This window comes from Sorex fumeus, unplaced genomic scaffold (assembly GCF_029834395.1).
Source record: "Sorex fumeus unplaced genomic scaffold, SorFum_2.1 ptg000024l, whole genome shotgun sequence".
Lineage (NCBI taxonomy): Eukaryota > Metazoa > Chordata > Mammalia > Eulipotyphla > Soricidae > Sorex > Sorex fumeus.
The window spans coordinates 35,299,365-35,317,800 of NW_026606081.1; the positions used below are offsets into that span (position 1 = coordinate 35,299,365).

At 35.8% G+C, this 18,436-nt stretch overlaps 1 protein-coding gene across 1 annotated transcript in view; it reads right to left on the minus strand.

The window, feature by feature from the left end:
• Positions 1-18,436, minus strand: part of LOC130023749 (probable ATP-dependent RNA helicase DDX60) — a 106,563-nt gene that overhangs the window by 87,272 nt on the left and 855 nt on the right. The window contains exons 2-6 of the mRNA XM_056114340.1: positions 9,927-10,146; positions 6,971-7,046; positions 5,234-5,423; positions 4,569-4,910; positions 2,573-2,695 (exon numbers count right to left, since the gene is read on the minus strand). Coding sequence (XP_055970315.1) covers positions 2,573-2,695; positions 4,569-4,910; positions 5,234-5,423; positions 6,971-7,046; positions 9,927-10,143 — 948 coding nt within the window. The 5' untranslated portion in view covers positions 10,144-10,146. The remainder of the gene's footprint in view (positions 1-2,572; positions 2,696-4,568; positions 4,911-5,233; positions 5,424-6,970; positions 7,047-9,926; positions 10,147-18,436) is intronic.

Here is an 18,436-nt window from a genome sequence, read left to right on the forward strand (position 1 = left end):
AAAATGCACACTGTAGCACTATAGCACTGTCACCCTGTTGTTCTCCATTGTGAGACTTGTTGTTACTGTTTTTAGCATATCGAATCCACTACAGGGAGCTTGCCAGGGATGCTGCAGTGTGGATGGGATACTCTCGGCAGCTTGCTGGGCTCTCTGAGAGGGAGGGAGTAGTTGAACCCAGGTTGGCCACGCTGTGCTATTGAAAAGATGAAATGACCTCTTCTAACAACATGGATGAAACTAGAATAGGTCATGATAAGAAATAAAAGTTAGAAGGAAAAAGCAAATACTGAACACTCTGATATGTATGTAGGGAGAGGAGAAGCAAGGTGAGAGAGTACAGGGACAAATGAAAACAGATCCTTGGATTCTGAACACAGAATCTAAGGAACCAAAGTGGACAGGAAGTTTAGAGGGAGTGGGGAATATATCTTATAAGCTGTGGTGGGGCAATTTTGGACTTAGCTTATGGATGTGGTATGACAACACGTTTTGAAGAAGTGTGAAATTATACTCCTAAAACTTGTAAACTAATGCTGATCAGTTTAAAAAGAGAAGAAATTAAAAGCAAATTAATTTATTTGGAGAAGATATTATCACTACAACTTCTTAATTTGAGGAAAATTGGAAAGCAACAAGAAATTGCAAGGGAACCTGACAAGAGCATAAGAGGGCAATATAGATTCAAGATAGTTTTCTCTTTAAAAGGGTATTACAATCTAAACAAGAAAGCTTGCTGCAAATCAAGTCACCTAACCTCATTTATTCATTTATTTATTTTTGCTTTGGTTTGTTTTGGTTTGGGACTGGAGCGATAGCACAACGGGTAGGGCATTTGCCTTATACGCGGCCGACCCAGATTTGATTCCTCTGTCCCTCTCAGAGAGCTTGGCAAGCTACCGACAATATCCTGCCCACGTGGCAGAGACTGGCAAGCTTCCCATAACATATTCAATATGCCAAAAACAGTAACAACCAGTATTACAATGGAGACATTACTGGTGCCTGCTCAAGCAAATTGATGAACAGGAGGACAGTGCTGCAGACAGTGCTTGTTTTGTTTGGAACAATAACTGGGAGTGCAAAGGGTCTGTTCCTGGCTGAGAGGTTCAAACCAGAGTCACTTGCAAGTCATTTGCCTTATCTCCTGTATTATCTTTCAAGCCATCATTTATTAATTTAAAATGTTAATTTAAGATCTAAATCCTATGTACAATATTCTATCGATTTTATTAAGAGATAAATAAAACATGTCTATTGATGTGAGCTGAGTAGTACTCTGATATAAAATTTACAGTTTGCAAAGTTCACTCTATTAGCTGTTTAGAAAAATTCTCAGAGATTGAGATCAGAAACAGAAATACAAGGTGCCACTATACTCATTTAATTGACGTCACAGTGATAGAAAAAGTGAGAAATTGCCACTTTCAAGACTCATAGTGACAGAATTTACTGGTAGGTAGGATGTGGGGTTCAAATTGTCAAGGATGTTTCTAAGATTCCTGTGTTGAGCATATAGAAGAATAAGAATGTCATTAACTTATATAGAGAAGAATAAAATGAAAAGACTTTGGTTTAAGATGTTTAAGACAAAAGAAGTTTTTGATTGCTATTAAAAAATCAACGTGAAGAAGACAGAATGATAGTATACTGGTTAGGGCATTTGCCTTGAACATGGCTGAGCTGGGTTCTGCTCCATGCATCCCATATGGTTCCCTGAGCACTGCCAGGAGAAATTCCTGACTGCAAAGCTAGGAGAGTACCTCTGAGTATTGACAAGTGTAGTCCCAAAGCAAAACAAAATAAAACCAAATTTACTTAGATCTATTTAAGGAACTGCTGTGTATAAAAGGAATTATAATTTTACTGTAAGCCTATTGACTTGAGTTCTGTGACACTTATATCATTATATATTTTTTCTCTTATGAAAAAGAATGATATATTAAAAAAACAAAGCAATAAGGCATGTTTATAGGAATCATAAGGGTAAATAATCACTGACTTAGATTGTCTACCTCATATTCAATCAATTGCATAACTTCAACGTACATGATAGCTTTCCTCTATAGAATACTGCAAAGATTCAATATTGTAGAAATGAAGTAATCTGTACTTATGTCATATGTGATAAAACTGACAGTTTGAGATATTAAAACTGGTATAGTAGTTTGCTCATTTGAATTTTGTTATATATTTTATACAATATTTTTTTATAAAGACAGCTATGACCCTGGTTAAATTTTCCGGCAACACACAAGGTCCCATAAATACCAACAAGGGTTATTCCTGAGCACAGACCCAGAAATACCTCCTGAGCACTATTGGGAGGAGACCAAGGGTCCTCAGAATTCTCCTAGAAAGAAATAAAATGACTAGGGTTTTGTACCAGTGTAATTTGCAAAATCTTTCTGCCTTGAGGAAGATCAGATCCCATTCAAATCTATATAATCATTGAGGAGAAATCACAACAATAAACAAAATACCTATCTTTTAAAAGTAATAAATCATAAATATATATAAAATATACTTTCTTAAAGAAGGAACTATAGTTTACAAATAAAGACATCATTACCTCTTTCTGTATGTCTTCTGAGTCAAATTCCAAATGATCATACATATAACTTTCTATTTTTTGTGGGTTTTTGAAATATTCTATTATGTATTTAAATAAAGCTTGTTGCAGCTGTTCCTTATGCTAAATAATACAATAAATAAATATTATGGTTAAATAAAAATACATATTGCTACCTTCTGTTTAAACTAAATATGAGTTGGGAAATCATGTTCAATATTATTTGTTTATAGAAATAGTCAGAAAATCAGTTAATTCAAAGTTAAAACAGACTTTCAGTTCTTTTAGTTAACTTATTAACTATTAAAGAATATGAAAAGAAAATGTATCTTTTAATAAAACTAAAACATTGATTAATTAGTAAATGATCCTAACAGCAATATATTTTATATTACTTCACATGATCATACACCTAACTTTTAAAAGAAATAAAACTTTAAATAGTCCTACTCTTTTTTCTGATTATTTAACAGATATATCTGTTTAAAATAGTTTCAAAATTACTAACTTGATGTTAAATATTTCCTGTATATTAATACTAAAAGAATAGGGCAATGGGCTATCATCTCGCAAAGGTGAGAATAAAATATATCAAATAGATTGGGTACAAAAGTGTATGTGATGAGAAAGGAACCCTCATTCACTGTTGTTGGGAAGGTCACCTGGTTTAACTTTAGGGAAAGCAGTAGCACTGGAGCACTGTCCTCCTGTTGTTCATTGATTTGCTCAAGCAGACACCAGTAACGTTTTCATTGTGAGACTTATTACTGTTTTTGGAATATCAAATACACCACAGGGAACTTGCCATCGTGTGGGCTAGATACCTTGCGGGCAGGATAGCTTGCCAGGCTCTCTGAGAGGGACAGAGGAATGAAACCCGGGTCAGCCGCATGCAAGGCAAATGCCCTACCTGCTGTGCTATCGTTCCTGCCCTGTACTATCGCTCCAGGGAAAGTAGCATGATGATTTATCAAAAAATAAGAATCGATCTCCCATATAACCCAGAAATTTTAGTTTCTGGCATCTACCCTCAAGATACCAAAATATTAATTTAAAAATAAATATGAACACAAATGCATTTACAATATTAAGGACAATAGCTGGGACATGGACACAACCCAAATATCCAACTATGAATGAATGGATCAAGAAATAGTGATATTTATGCATAATGAAATACTACGCAGCTGTAAGAAGAAATAATGCCATTTGCTGCAAAACTGGATGAAATTGAAGGTTATCATATTAAACAGTCAATTTTTATAAATCAATTACATGTTAATTAGAATAAAGAACAAATACTGGATGTTCTCACTAATCTATGAAATATAGAGAGTCAAATAAATAGAATAGACAATACTAAACAATGATTAATCCTTGGAACTAAAATACAGAACAAACTACCAGAGAGCAGAACACAAAAGGAGAGAGGAGTCTAGACTAAAAGAGACGTAGGGACAGTGGTGGGAGATCAGGAGAACTTTTGTGATTGGGGGGTGGGTTTAGCAATTTTGTACACTGATATCATAAACCTTAATAATATCGTAACTATACTCAGGTGTAATAATTTATTTATTTATTATAATTAAATTTATTTTATAAAATATAATAAGTAAAAACAAACAAGTTTTTTAAAACAAGTTTTTTGAAATATATGTGCATGAGTATGGAAAAGTTCACATGACAATGACAAATAATGACAATGATAATCTTCTATAACAAAGTTTCTTCTCTGAACAGATCCTGCCCATTGTATTTTAAACAAAAACTTAGGCCCTACTTTTCCTCCTCAGTGTTAAAATGTCTCCATAGAAGTCTTATTCCATCTCTCCTGCTAAGAGTGTACACTAATAACCTGCCCTCTTCCTCACAGAAACTCCTTCAGAGTCTTCCTAGCCCCACAGTTTTTAAATTAAGATAATGATATTGGTCACTTGGTTAATTTTAACCATAAAAAATCTTCTAGATTTCTTATTAACAATTTAATCTAACTTACCTCTTCAAAATATACCTTGTGGGAATAGTTACTTGAGGCATAAAATCCATAAATTCTCAGGACATCTGATTCCATTCCAAAAGGCAGTACAATATTTATTTTCCTCTGAAGAGCTTGAAGGATAAAAATGTTTAAAAAGTCTGTTTGGTGTGATGTTATTCCCTTGTCTGACACAACTAAGAAATGTGGATAAAAGTCCGTAAGAAACAGTTCCCATTCTTGTGTCAAACAATTGGAAAATTCTGAGTGAACAGTAATATCAGTATTGCATTTTAAATGTTGTATCAGTGTGGTGCGAAGGACCAGAAGTTCAGGGACATCAAAATACAAATTTTCTACATCCTGCATAAAAAGAAAACCAATATTAATATTAGAGATAAAATTAGGGCAACTAGCTATTTTTCTATTTGCATTGCTTGCAAATTGTTATACTAACATGTTATAAAGAGTTACAGTTTAGCAATTAAAATGTATTTCACTGAACAAATATAAGATAATCAGTAATTTTCCTATTGATAACAATTTTTGCATGATATATCAATAAAAAATTTAATTATAGTATAAAAAAGCAAAATTTCTTACAAAGAAAGTAGCGATCAAAATTTTAAAATACTTTTCCCCTTAGGTTCTGTGAAATGAAGTAAAGAATGAAAAACTTTTCTTACCTTAAAGAAAACAATTTCAAATTTAGCATCCTTTTGAATGAAATCATGTAGAAATTGTTCAACAACATAGAAGAAGTGGAGAGTTTGTCCTACTTCCAAAGTCATATTTTTAAAACAAGTGATGAACAATGAATCTCCATCAATCAAAAAACACTCAGATTCAACAAAGTCGTTAAGTAAGCTTCTCATGCTAAATAAAAATATAAAACATGCAACACAAACTTTGTTAAGATAATAGGCTTGAAAGAGAAGTCTGTATTTCTGCTGGTTACACAAAACGTCTTCTAGCTTAAGAAATTTAGAGAGAAATGATAAATTGCTATTAACATAAATTGATATTAAGAGCAACTTATCATAGTATTTTTATTCTCTTATAGAAGAAGCAAGCCTATAACTAGATATTTCACCCATGCTATAAAAAACTAAAATTTACTTGTGCAAGCAAACATTTATGCAAAATGTAGATCTCAATATTTTTAAACAAGGTATAGTTGATGATGTGATTTTTCCATTTCAAGTGTGAAAAACAATATATCCCTTAGTCAAAATATTTGCATAGTATTATCTCATTGTGCCTTTAAAAGGTATCTGAGAACTCTTTACCCTGCAAACAATTATGTAAAAAAAGATTTCTATAACTTATAGATTCCTTCGGGGGTATTTTTGAAACTTATCTTTGTGCCTTCTTAGACCCAATCACTGACTTTAATTCAAGTATTAGTTTTCTCTTCTTAAATTTTGTTTTGTCTTGAGTAACACCTGGCAGTGCTTACGGATTACTCCTAGCTCAGTGCTCAGGGACAACTACTGATGGTGCTCACAGGACCATATGTGGTATCAGGGATCAAACTGGGGTCAGTTGCATTTAAAGCAATCATCTTACCTTCTACATCTCTCCAGTCTCATTGTTTAAATTTTTTATAATATTATAAGCTCTAAATATTTATCAAAAATGTAAGGTCATTATATATGTTTTCTGTAAATTCTTAACTCAATTATCAATTACTATTAATATTATATGGTTACCAAAAAGTATTTGATATCTTAACTTTATGTCTGCTTCACAATGTTACTATATATCCTTCTTTCAATAATCTTTAAATTGTTCCTTTTTTACTGTAAATGACGTTTTGGGTGTTTTGATTTTGAAGTTGTACCCAGTAGTTATAGTATATCTATTATAAATTATTTTAATATGAATATGGATATAAATTTCATAATTTTAGACTAAAACAATTGCGTATATAAAAGTGTTCCTGTCTCTTTACCACTGAATTCTTATTTTGTTATTTCTAGCATACTAAGAAGCATATGCAAGTAATTGTTGAAGGAACCAGATGATAAAGTAGTTTGGTGTATTCATCCATGATGATATTTTATGTTATTTTGACATTAGTCAAACTTACCAAGGAAAATTATATAATGCAGTCATGTTTTGTTATGGAACAAGATGCAAATTGAATTGTTATATTAGACTTTTTCAATATTGAAATAAATAATTTTCTTCCTATTATACCACTCTTCAAGGTTTTTAATATCTTATACCTTTCAATTGAGCAACTACCATATATTATAACCCCTCCTTAGAAAAATTACATGTTTTCAAATATACTAATATATTTTCCCATTTATGATTTCTATATAAGGTTCTTATCCAGAAGAAAGAATGTGTATGCCAATTGCACTTAATATGGTATTAAACAATGTATTAGTTTTAATAAATTGTGTTGTACTTACTGGGATTTTGATAGAGTACCCGAAATAAATACTGAGAGCTCCTTGAGAATACTTTTACTTTCCAATAAAGATAATCCTTTGAAAATAAATAAGATGAAAATAAATAAGAAAACAAATAAATAAATAATGAATCACCTGTATTCCCCTAATTCTTTAAAAATAAATAAGACCTTGCATTTCATTTATTTTTTTTATTTTTTTATTAGTGAAACACCATGAGGTACAGTTATAGGCTTACAAATTTTGTGCTTGGGTTTCAGTTATACAATGATCAAGTGCCCATCCCTCCACCAGTGCCCGTCATCCATCACCACGGGTCCCAGCATCCCCCTCCACCACCCCCGCCCCCCCCCTCCCCGTCCCATCCTGCCTCTGTGTGGCAGGGTATTCCCCCTTGTTCTCTCTCTCTTCCTTTGGGTACTGTGTTTTGCAAGAGAGGCATTGAGTGGCAATCATGTTTGGTCTATAGACTACTTTTAGCATGCTTCTCCCACCCTGGGAGGGTCCTCACAACACCCTGGAGCCAGAGCAAAAGTACAGTGGGTTGTATGTTTGCTTTGCACATAGTTGACCTGAGTTCAATACCCAGCACCGTGTATTAGCCACTGAGTAAACACTGAGTGGCAGCTTCAGGAACACATATTGAGCACCACCACCAGAGCCCCAGAACCAAAAATGTAGCACTGTGGCACTGTCCCACCCCCACCTCCCCCATTGTTCATTGATTTTTCTCGAGCGGGCCCAGTAACGTCTCCATTGCGAGACTTGTTGTTACTGTGTTTGGCATATCGAATATGCCACAGGGAGCTTGCCAGGCTTTGCCATGTGGATGAGATACTCTCAGTAGCTTGCCGGGCTCTCCTAGAGGGGCGGAGGAATCAAACTCAGATCGGCGGTGGGGGGGAGGGGGCGCGTGCAAGGCAAACGCCCTACCCACTGTGCTAATACTCCAGCCCCAGAACCAAAAATAAATCCATAAAATTGTATTTAAATAGCGATCAACTTTTATTGCTAACTAAATATATCTAAATTTTATGTAAGATAGTATACCTATGGCTAAAATATTTAATAAATTATGAAAAGATAGGTATGTTAAAAATGAGAACATGCTTATACTACTTATAAAAGCAATTGTGTTGAGGTCCAGAGATGTGACTTAGCAGTAGAGAACTTGCCTTGCATGTGTGAGACTTTGTGATCAGAGTTGACACCGTAAAAAAAAAAAAAAAAACGAAGGGATTATTATAAACTGGGACAGAGAGATCATAGAGTGAGTAGGACTCTTTCTATGCCCTTGACCAAGTCAGGTTTAATCTCCAACACCACATATGGCTCAGGAATTAACTCAGAGCACAGCTGGGTGGAGCCTCCAACCATATATATACATGCGTGCACATGCGTGTGCGCACGCACACGCACACACACACACACACACACACAAAATTAGTTCAGTCAAAAAGATCTTAAATAGAATCAATTCTGTGAAGAAGGAGAGAGAGAGAGAGAGAGAGAGAGAGAGAGAGAGAGAGAGGAGGTAGAGAGAGGAAAAAAGGACGGAAAGTAGAAATGAGAATGAGCAGAAGCTGAAACATGAATAAAAGGAACTGGGGAAAAGGGAAGGAGGAAAGGAAAAAACATACATGAGTAATTGTAGGATAACCTTGGTTTGTCCTTTCTCCCTTGTCACAGGGAATTCAGGTTTGTCAGGTTACAACCATCACAGTGCTCCCGAAACACTCCCATTTCTCTGTTTATCTGTTACCTCTTTCTTTTTGTCCCAGGTCAATCACCTGTATCCCCTAATCAGACTCTGTTGACATGCAAGGTCAGATCCTTCTAAGGACACTGGATTTGTATTGTAAGTTAAATATTGTCATTCTCTTCTTATGTCTTTTGCATAGTTACTTCAGAGCAATGTCCTTTTTGTATAGACACAGTAAGACAGTAAATTTTATGCTTTTGTAACTTGGAAGTTAATTGACTCCGAATAATATTCACTCCTGGGCATCTGCATTCTCAACTTAAGCCTCAGCTGCCCTTACTTCCTAGCACCCGAAAAGCAGGGTCCCAATAAGGGACTGGATGGACCTACGGCAAGCTGTGAGCTACCCTGGCATCAAAATGGGCCAGGCCAAAGCCACAATACTTAACTACAAGTTAAGAACATGATTATGGAAAAGCTCTGTCATGATTCTGTCATGATCCAAAAAGTAACAATGACCCTGCTGGGGTTAGGAAAGACTAATCTGGCCTGAGCACTATAATCTGAGATCTATAGTGAGATGGCCCCAGGAGAACAATCCTATAAGCTAAATGTATCTCTTACTGTGTCCATACAATATGACAAAAATTATGAATGTTTGTATTTTTGTTGGACTAAGGGAAGGAGAAATACACCCATAGATGGAATTTCACTCTTGGGTGGGTTTCCTGCTGAATGAGAGTTTATCCTAGAAGAAGTTTCCCCTGAGGGAAGGATTTTACCTCTGTTGATTGTATGACCATACCTATGTGTCAATGTTACCCCTCAACGATTTGGGATTTAAGTAAGACTGGAAGAATGGTCAGGGGGAAGATCCGGTGGAGAATAAGAGGAGAATGAAGTAGAATCAGAGAGAAAGGGAGAATTCAGGAAAATCGGGGAAGGCAGAAGGAGGATGAAGAATGAAGGAGGAGAATCGGGAAGAGAATGAAGGGGATCTGGAAGAAGAGGAATGGAGAGGAGATTGGAATAAACTGCAACTGACCCAACCAACATGGCCCTTGTTCCCTTCTTCATCCGCCCATCAACATCAGCAGCCCTGGAATGGGGAAAGTAACATGAGACCACCGAATGCAGACAGAGAGAGAGAGAGAGAAAGAGAGAGAGAGAGAGAGAGAGAGAGAGAGAGAGAGAGAGAAAGAGAGAGAGACGCAGCTTCGTATTTAGTTTTCGAATACACAAGTAATACCTCACCTGAATTTTCTAAATCATAACTTTCAGCAACTGAAGATGACTCTTCTGTTAAGTCCTCTGTGTTTAGATCTTCTTCTTCTTCAGATTGATCAAATGATAGTAAATTTTCTGTGGCATTACTGTCATCAATATCGTGACTTTCAATATCACTCTGATTTTCACTGTCTGTATCATTAAAACTCAAATTTGCATTTGAAATATGTAGTGCAGAAGCCATAATCTATGAAAGCAAAGTAATTCATTATCACTTTGTTTAAAATTATATAAAAATATATCTACTTGTTTGAAATGCAAGATCCATTTCATCCTTTTCACGGTAAACTTTTTCAATCTCTACTTGAAAAATATTTTGCAGTCCTCTTCCTACTTACTTTTTTAAATGAAGTATCACAAAAAGGAAATGAAAGTTTAATATTAGGGCAAAATTTATTCCCAAAAAATTATATGGTAATGTACATATATATGTGCCTTGTGACATCTCTTTAACAAAGATATATTTAAAGAATTACTTTCTCAAAAAAAGTAAAAATTAGTCAAAACTTTTATGTACAGATTTACTTTGGAAAATTCCCAAAAATAAGGCTCTGTAACTTTTAAGTATTACTTCAACAATATTCTTTTCCTTCAGAGTTGAGTAAAGAGTATACCAGATACCTTTTATTATCCTCTAATTAAGGTAGAGGCTTATTGGTTTCTGTACATTCAATGACTAATCATTTCATCTACTGAGTTCATGAAACAAATTGTCTCATTGGTCTCTAGTCCTCCATTATTTGCTTATTTTCTTTTTATTAAGATATTATTTACATGTATTAGTGTCCAGTACACAAGATTATAGTTGTATATTAGTAAATATGAAAAATGATAACCAAAAGAAGTATATTTACTGTTTATCACCATGTAAAATTAATTTATCTTGTGAGAAAACAATATAAAGCAAATCCACTTTTAGTATTTGCTTTTTTAGCTGCATTCAGATTTTCAATACAATATTGACCATAGTCCTCATGCTATAATTATATTCCAATGACTTAGTTATTTAAAAATAGAAAGTTTGTGCCTCTTGAAGTTCTTAATTCATGTCACCTTCCTCTCACCACACCCCTGATTTCTGGCAGCCACCAATACATTCTCTATATTTGAGTTTAGTTTTGTCTATTTTTAGATTCTTCATATAAGTGAATTCATGTAGAATTTTTTTCTCTGTTTGATTTCTGTCACTTAGCAGAGCACCAACAAAGTCCATTTATTATATTGCAAACATAATTTCATATGTGTTCTACACATACATACATTTGTAAAATGTTTATGCGTATGTACATTTATTTGTGTATCTATGTGCATATTTGAAAAATATGTATAAGTACACAGTCTTCATAACTACTCTTCACTCATCCTTCAGTAATGAATGGAACATATAGTTTGCTTTCATAAGTTAGATATTTATAAATAATGTAGCAATTCACAGGTACATTTCTTCTCAAATTAGTATTTTAATTTTTTTCAAATACCCAGAATCAGAATTTATGAATTATAGAATAGTCCTATTTTAAATATTTTTAGAAATATTTTTTTATTAAAGCACATGATTTAAAAGTTATTTGTAGTTAAGTTTTTTTGTTTTGTTTTGTTTTTGCTTTTCGGGTCACGCCCGGCGATGCACAGGGGTTACTCCTCGGTCATGCACTCAGCGTGCAAGGCAAACACCCTACATGCTATGCTATCGCTCCAGCCCCCATAGTTGAGTTTTAGACATACAATATTGCATCACTGATCCCACCACCAGTGTCAGCTTCCCTCCACCAGTGTTCCCAGGTTCCCTCCCATATTTCACCATCCTCAACCCTCTAACCTGCCCTCTTGACAAGTGCCTTTCTGGGTTTGGTTGTTAAAGTTGGTGTCTCTTAATTTCAATGTTGTTGACTCTGTGGTTTGGATATTTGGCTCTATCATTCCTTAATACCAACTTTGTACTTTATTCCCTTGGCCTGAACCCCCATTACTTTACATCCGTATCTTCTCTCACTCCGCTACATACTTTCTTTCCTTCTCCTTTCTATACTTAAGGTTGGGCATCCCCCTTTCAAAACACCGCATTTTCTCATCCAGTTATTCTAAATACCACATATAAGTGATATCATCCTGTATTTATCCATTTTCTTCTGGCTTACTTCATTCAACATAATGTTTTCAAGTTCCATCCATATTGCCATGAGATGCATGATTTTTATCATTCCTTACATCTGTGTATATTCCATTGTGTATATATACCAAATCTTTATGATCTGTTTATTTGTTATTGGGCATCTAGGTTGATTCCAAATTTTAGGTAATGCAATGAATAATGTTATGCATATGGACTTTTGAATAAATGTATTTCTGTTCTGGGTATAAATATCAAAAAGTGGAATTGATGGATCATATGGAAGTTTAGTCCTGAGTTTACTGAAAACCCCCTATACTATTTTCCATAGGGGTTGGACCAAACAACATCGCCACCAGCAGTAGATGAGGGTTACCTTTTCACCACATCCCTGCCAACAGAGCTTGTTCCACTATTTTTGTTTCGTTTTGTTTCATTTGTGGGGAGGCAAAGAAACTTTTTAGTTTCATATAGTCCTGTTTGCTTAGTTTGATTCTGTAGTCTAAGCCAATGTAAACTTATCTCAAGGTTCTTTTATCTTTTTAAAGTAGACTTTTGTTTAAAGTGTGAAATATCTATATAGTTTTACTATCTTACGTGTAGTTTTCCAATTCTCTCAAAACTGCTGAAAATTATGTCTGTATTTCATTTCATACTCTCAGTTTCCTTGTCAAAAATTAGCTAAGCATATATATTGGTATTTATTCTTGAATATTCAATTCTGACACATTGGTGAGAGATTCTTTTTTTGTTTGTTTCAGTACCATGCTGTTTTGATCATTATGGCTTTGATCAGTATAGCATCAAGATAATAAGAGAGATGTCCTTCAAGTTTCTCGTTTTTCAGCATGGTTTTGACTCTGCTGGGTCTTTTATAATTCCACACAAAAGACTTAATAAAGTGCAATTCAATTTCTTTGCTTGTGATTGGTCTCTTTAAGTTTTCTACTCCTCCTCATTCAATTTTAGGAGATTATATGTTTCTAAGAATCTGTACATTTCTTCTAGATTCTCCAGTTTAACAGAGTAGAGTTGTTGATAATAAGCTCTCTTGGTGTCTTGGATTTCTGGGAAGAATGTTGTAATTTCTTCCCTTTCGTTTCTGATTCGACTGATTTGAGCATTTTCTTTTTATTCCTCGTGAGTCTAGCCAATTGTTCATCTATCTTGCTTATTCTTGCTTAATGTCTGTTGCTTGTGAAATAAGTGTTGATTTTAAGTCTTAATAGATGAGGCTCAAGCATTTTAATGTGCTTGGAGACTTGACTGGGTTTCTATCCCTATCTGTGACTACATATAAGTTCCTTGGTTTCCCTTGTGTTCTTCAAATTTTATGGGTATTAATGGTGTAAGTTTAGATTTCCAGTTACTTGAGAACAGAACTCAGTTAGTTAGTCCAGGCTGCTACCCCTGCTCTCTGTTGTTCAAGTTCTTTTCTTATTACACAATGTTGTTTGAATATGGTCCTGAAAAATTGTGAACTAGCTAATTGATTTGAAATAACTGACATTTAAGTCAATGTACAGACTGTGAAATAGGAATGCCACTCCCCATATACCTCAAATATAAGATATATGCTGTAATTTTGTTTAGAAGTTAGAGTGATGTGAACTGGGGCCAGTGCCTGGCATAAGGGTGGGGTTAGAAGGAACACGGCAGCAAAATGGGGTCTCCAGGTTTTCTTTTTGTGGCTGCACAGGCTTTCATTCTGGGGAGGAGGCTATTTTCAATTTTTAAGGTACGCTCATATTGTTTTCCTAGTGACTAGGGTTTGCTTTTTCTCCTCATCCTTGCCACCACATTATTTCTTTTCATATTGATATTAGTCATTCTGACATATGGTAGCACTGCACTGTAGCACTGTCCTCCCATTGTTCATCTATTTGCTCGAGCAGGCACCAGTAACGTCTCCATTGTGAGACTTGTTGTTACTGTTTTGGGCATATCAAATATGCCATGGGGAGCTTGCCAGGCTCTGCCACGCAGGTGGGATACTCTTGGTAGCTTGCCGGGCTCTCCGAGAGGAATGGAGAAATCGAACCCTGGCTGACTGCATGCAAGGCAAACACCCTACCTACTCTAGTCCTGACATGGTAGGTGTCAAAAAGCTTTTGAGTGTCACATAAAATTGTTTTACACATATCTGTCTCCAGGGTCATCTTCATGAGTATTAACCACTGTAGAGAACATCTCTGCATGAATAACAATCAACTTTAGGGAGACAAGATTGAAACAGCATTTTTCCTCTTGTCCCGATATAGGTCTTTAATTTCTTTTTTGGGAATTTTTTTGATACCACCGAGACAAGGAAACATTATATACATTTATGGACAATCTAAAAGTATGTTGTATTATGTAGTAAACATATGACCAGCAGGAGTAGCAATTCCTGTCTAAAACCTTTCCTTGTGCTTCTTTTGGTGAATTATCCTGAGACATAGTTCTTATATAGCCTCTGAGGAGGCTACAATTAGGAAGTGAATTTTTAGTTTTATGTGATACTAAACAAAGTAGTGTCAACTCTGTGTGTCAACTCAATGACAAACAGAGTTAGATCTTTCACAGCTTTGTTCCTCTTCTCTTTTATCCTTTATTTCTTGAAATGTATAACGTTATTAGCACATATTTTTTTATTTTTTTTATTTTATTTTTATACTAGAAAATGGGCTAGAGCAATAGCACAGCAGTAGGGCGTTTGCCTTGCATGCGACCAGCCTGGCTGACCTGGGTTTAATTTCTCCGCCCCTTTCAGAGAACCCAGCAAGCTACGAGAGTATCTCGCCTGCACAGCAAAGCCTGGCAAGCTACCCATGATGTATTGGATATGCCAAACACAGTAACAACAAGTCTCACAATGGAGACGTTACTGAGCCTGCTCGAGCAAATTGATGAACAACGGGAGGACAGTGCTACAGTGCTGTCACTGTCACTGTCACTGTCCCTCCATTGTTCATCGATTTGCTCCAGCAGGAGAGCATCTCGCCTGCATGGCAAAGCCTGGCAAGCTACCCGTGATGTGTTTGATATGCCAAATACAGTAACAATTGTCACAATGGAGACGTTACTGGGCCTGCTTGAGCTACAGTGCTAGAAATTATTTTATTTTTAGTTTTTTAAATGAATCACGGTGAGTTACAGTGACAAACTTACAAACTTCATGCTTAGGTTTCAGTCATACAATGATTGAGTACCCATCCCTCCACCAGTGCCTGTTCTCCCATTCTCCTCCACCAATGTTCCCAGTATCCCTCCCACAATCCCCACCCACACTCCCCTCCCTTCTCTATCTTAGCTGCCTTTTTTCCCCAGCATGTGAGGCTGGCTTTCAAGCTTGGAGCAATCCTCCTGGGCCTTATCTCTATTATCCTTTGGTGTTATTTTTCCATTCTGTTACTTTATTCCACAAATGAATGCAGTCTTCTATGTCTGTACCTCTCTTCCTGACTCATTTCACTTAACACGATACTCTCCATGTTGATTCACGTATATGCAATTTTCATGATTTCACTTTTTCTAACAGCCGCATACTATTCTGTTGTGTAGATGTACCAAATTTTCTTTAACTAGTCATCTGTTCTTGGTTGTTTTCAAGTTTCTGGATATTGTAAACAGTGCTGCAATGAACATACAAGTGCAGATGTCATTTCTACTATACTTTTTTGCACCTCCGGCATATATTCCCAGAAGTGGTATTGCTAGGTCAAATGGGGGCTCAATTTTTAATTTTTTTAAGAAATGTCCATACTATTTTCCAAAAGGGCTGAACCAGGTGGCATTACCACCAGCAGTGAAGGGGATTCCCTTTCTCCCCACATCCACGCCAACACTGGTTGATTTTGTTCTTTTCGATGTGGGCCAGTCTCTGTGGCGTGAGATGATATCTCATTGATATTTTGATCTGAATATCCCTAATGATTAGTGATGAAGAGCATTTTTTCATGTGCCTCTTGGCCATTTCGATTTCTTTTCTGTTTATTTAATTACCCCATTTTCTGATGGGGTTGGATGTTTTCTTGTAGAGTTCAACTAATGCCTTGTATATCCTTGATTTCAACGCCTTATCAGATGGGTATTCGGTGAATATACTTTCCCATTCTGTAGATTGTCTTTGTATTCTGGTCACTGTTTCTTTGAGGTATAGAAGCTTCTTAGTTAAAGATAGTCCCATTTGTTTATCTCTGTTTCCACTTGCTTAGTCAGTGGTGTGTCATTTTTGAAGATAGTTTTAGCTTCAATGTCATGGAGGGTATTGCCGACCTTGTCTTCAATGTACCTTATGGATTCTGGTCTGATGTTGAGGTCTGTAATTCATTTTGATCTGACTTTTGCGCACGGTCTTAGGTAGAGGTCTGAGCCCATTATATATGTATCTGTTCAGTTTTTTTCTTAAATTTTTATTAGTGAAACACCATGAGGTACAGTTATAGACTTACAAACTTTTGTGCTTGGGTTTCAGTTATACAATAATCAAATACCCATCCATCTACCAGTGCCCATTCTCCACCACTAACAGTCTCAGTATTCCTCCCATCCCCCATGGCCCCATCCCACCCTACCTCTGTGGCAGGGCATTCCTTTTTGTTATCTCTCTCCTCTTGAGTGCTATGGTTTGCAAAATAGACATTGAATGACAATCTTGTTCGGTCTATAGTCTCATCATGCATTTCCCATCCTTAGAGGAACCTTCCAACACCCTTTATTTGGTGCTTCCTTCTCTATCTGAGCTGCCTTTTCCCCTAGCGTGTGCGGCTGTCCTCAAAGCCATAGAGTAATCCTCCTAGTACTTATCTCGGCTATTCTTTGGTGTTAGTCTCCTATTTTGTTACTTTATGTTCGCCAGATGAATGCAATCTTTCTATGTCTGTCTCTTTCTTTCTGACTCATTTCGCTTAGCATGATACTTTCCATGTAGTACCACTTGTATATGAATTTCATGACTTCATCTTTTCTAACAGCTGCATAGTACTTCATTGTGTAGATGTACCAAAGTTTCTTTAACCAGTCGTCTGTTCTCGGGCACCCAGGTTTTTGCCAAATTCTGGCTATTGTAAAGAGTGTTGCAATGAACAAAAAGTGCAGATATCACTTCGACTATACTTTTTTGCCTCTCTGGGATATATTCCCAGGAGTGGTATTGCTGGGTCAAATGGGAGCTCAATTTCTAATTTTTTGAGGATCGTCCATATTGTTTTCCAAAAGGGCTGAACCAGGTGGCATTACCCCCAGCAGTGAAGGGGAGTCCCTTTCTCCCCACATCCACGCCAACACTGGTTGCTTTTGGTCTTTTGGATGTGGGCCAGTCTCTTTGGTGTGAAATGTAGCTGTCCAGTTTTTCCAGCATTTCCATTTGTTGAAGATGCTTTCCTTGTTCCACTTCACATTTCATGCCCCCTTATCAAAGACTGGGTGATCATATATTTGAGGGTGTGTGTAAGGATATTCCACCCTGTTCCATTGATCTGCGGCTCTGCCTTTGTTCCAATACCATGCTGTTTTAATTATTACCGCTTTGTAGTAGAGTTTGAGCTTGGGGAAGGTGATGCCTCCCATCTTCTTTTCCCCAATAATCGCTTTAGCTATTCATGGGAGTTTGCTGTTCCATATGAATTTCAGGAGCATCTGATACATTTCTTTGAAGAATTTCATGAGTATCCTTATAGGGATTGCATTGAATCTTTATAATACTTTGGGAAACATTGCCATTTTGACAATGTTAATTCTCCCAATCCATGATCAGGGGATATGTTTCTGTTTCTTCATGTCCTCTTTTATTTTGTGAATTAGCATTTTGTCATTTTCTTAGTACAGGTCCTTTATCTCCTTAGTTAAGCTGACTCAAAGCTACTTGATTTTTTAAGGCTTTATTGTGAATGGGATTGCTTTTTCCATGTCACTTTCTTCTCATTATTTGCTCATTATCTCATTATTTGTATAGGAAATCCATGGACAATTTTATATTGATTTTCTAGCCTTTGTCATTACTAGACAAGTCTATTATTTATAGGAGTATCTTGGTGGAGGCGTTAGGGTTCTCTAAATATAGTATCATATCATATAATCAAAGAGATCTTAGCATAATTTAAAATATAAACTTAATCTGAATAGTCTACATTATCTTCAATTTCAAAAGAATCTTGAACTCAATTTATTTTAAAATATATTATTTAGTCTTGTTATTCAAACCTTTACCATCTTGAGTATAGCTTTCAAATTCAACTTAGCTATAAAAACCTACGTCTTTTTTTAACCATATCTTAGGCACTAGATTTATAATAATGTTAATTATGCTTTCTATGTATAAATCATCAAACACCATACCCATCACCAGAGACTCTGTTTCTCTCCCCCAGTGTCCAATAATGGTCCA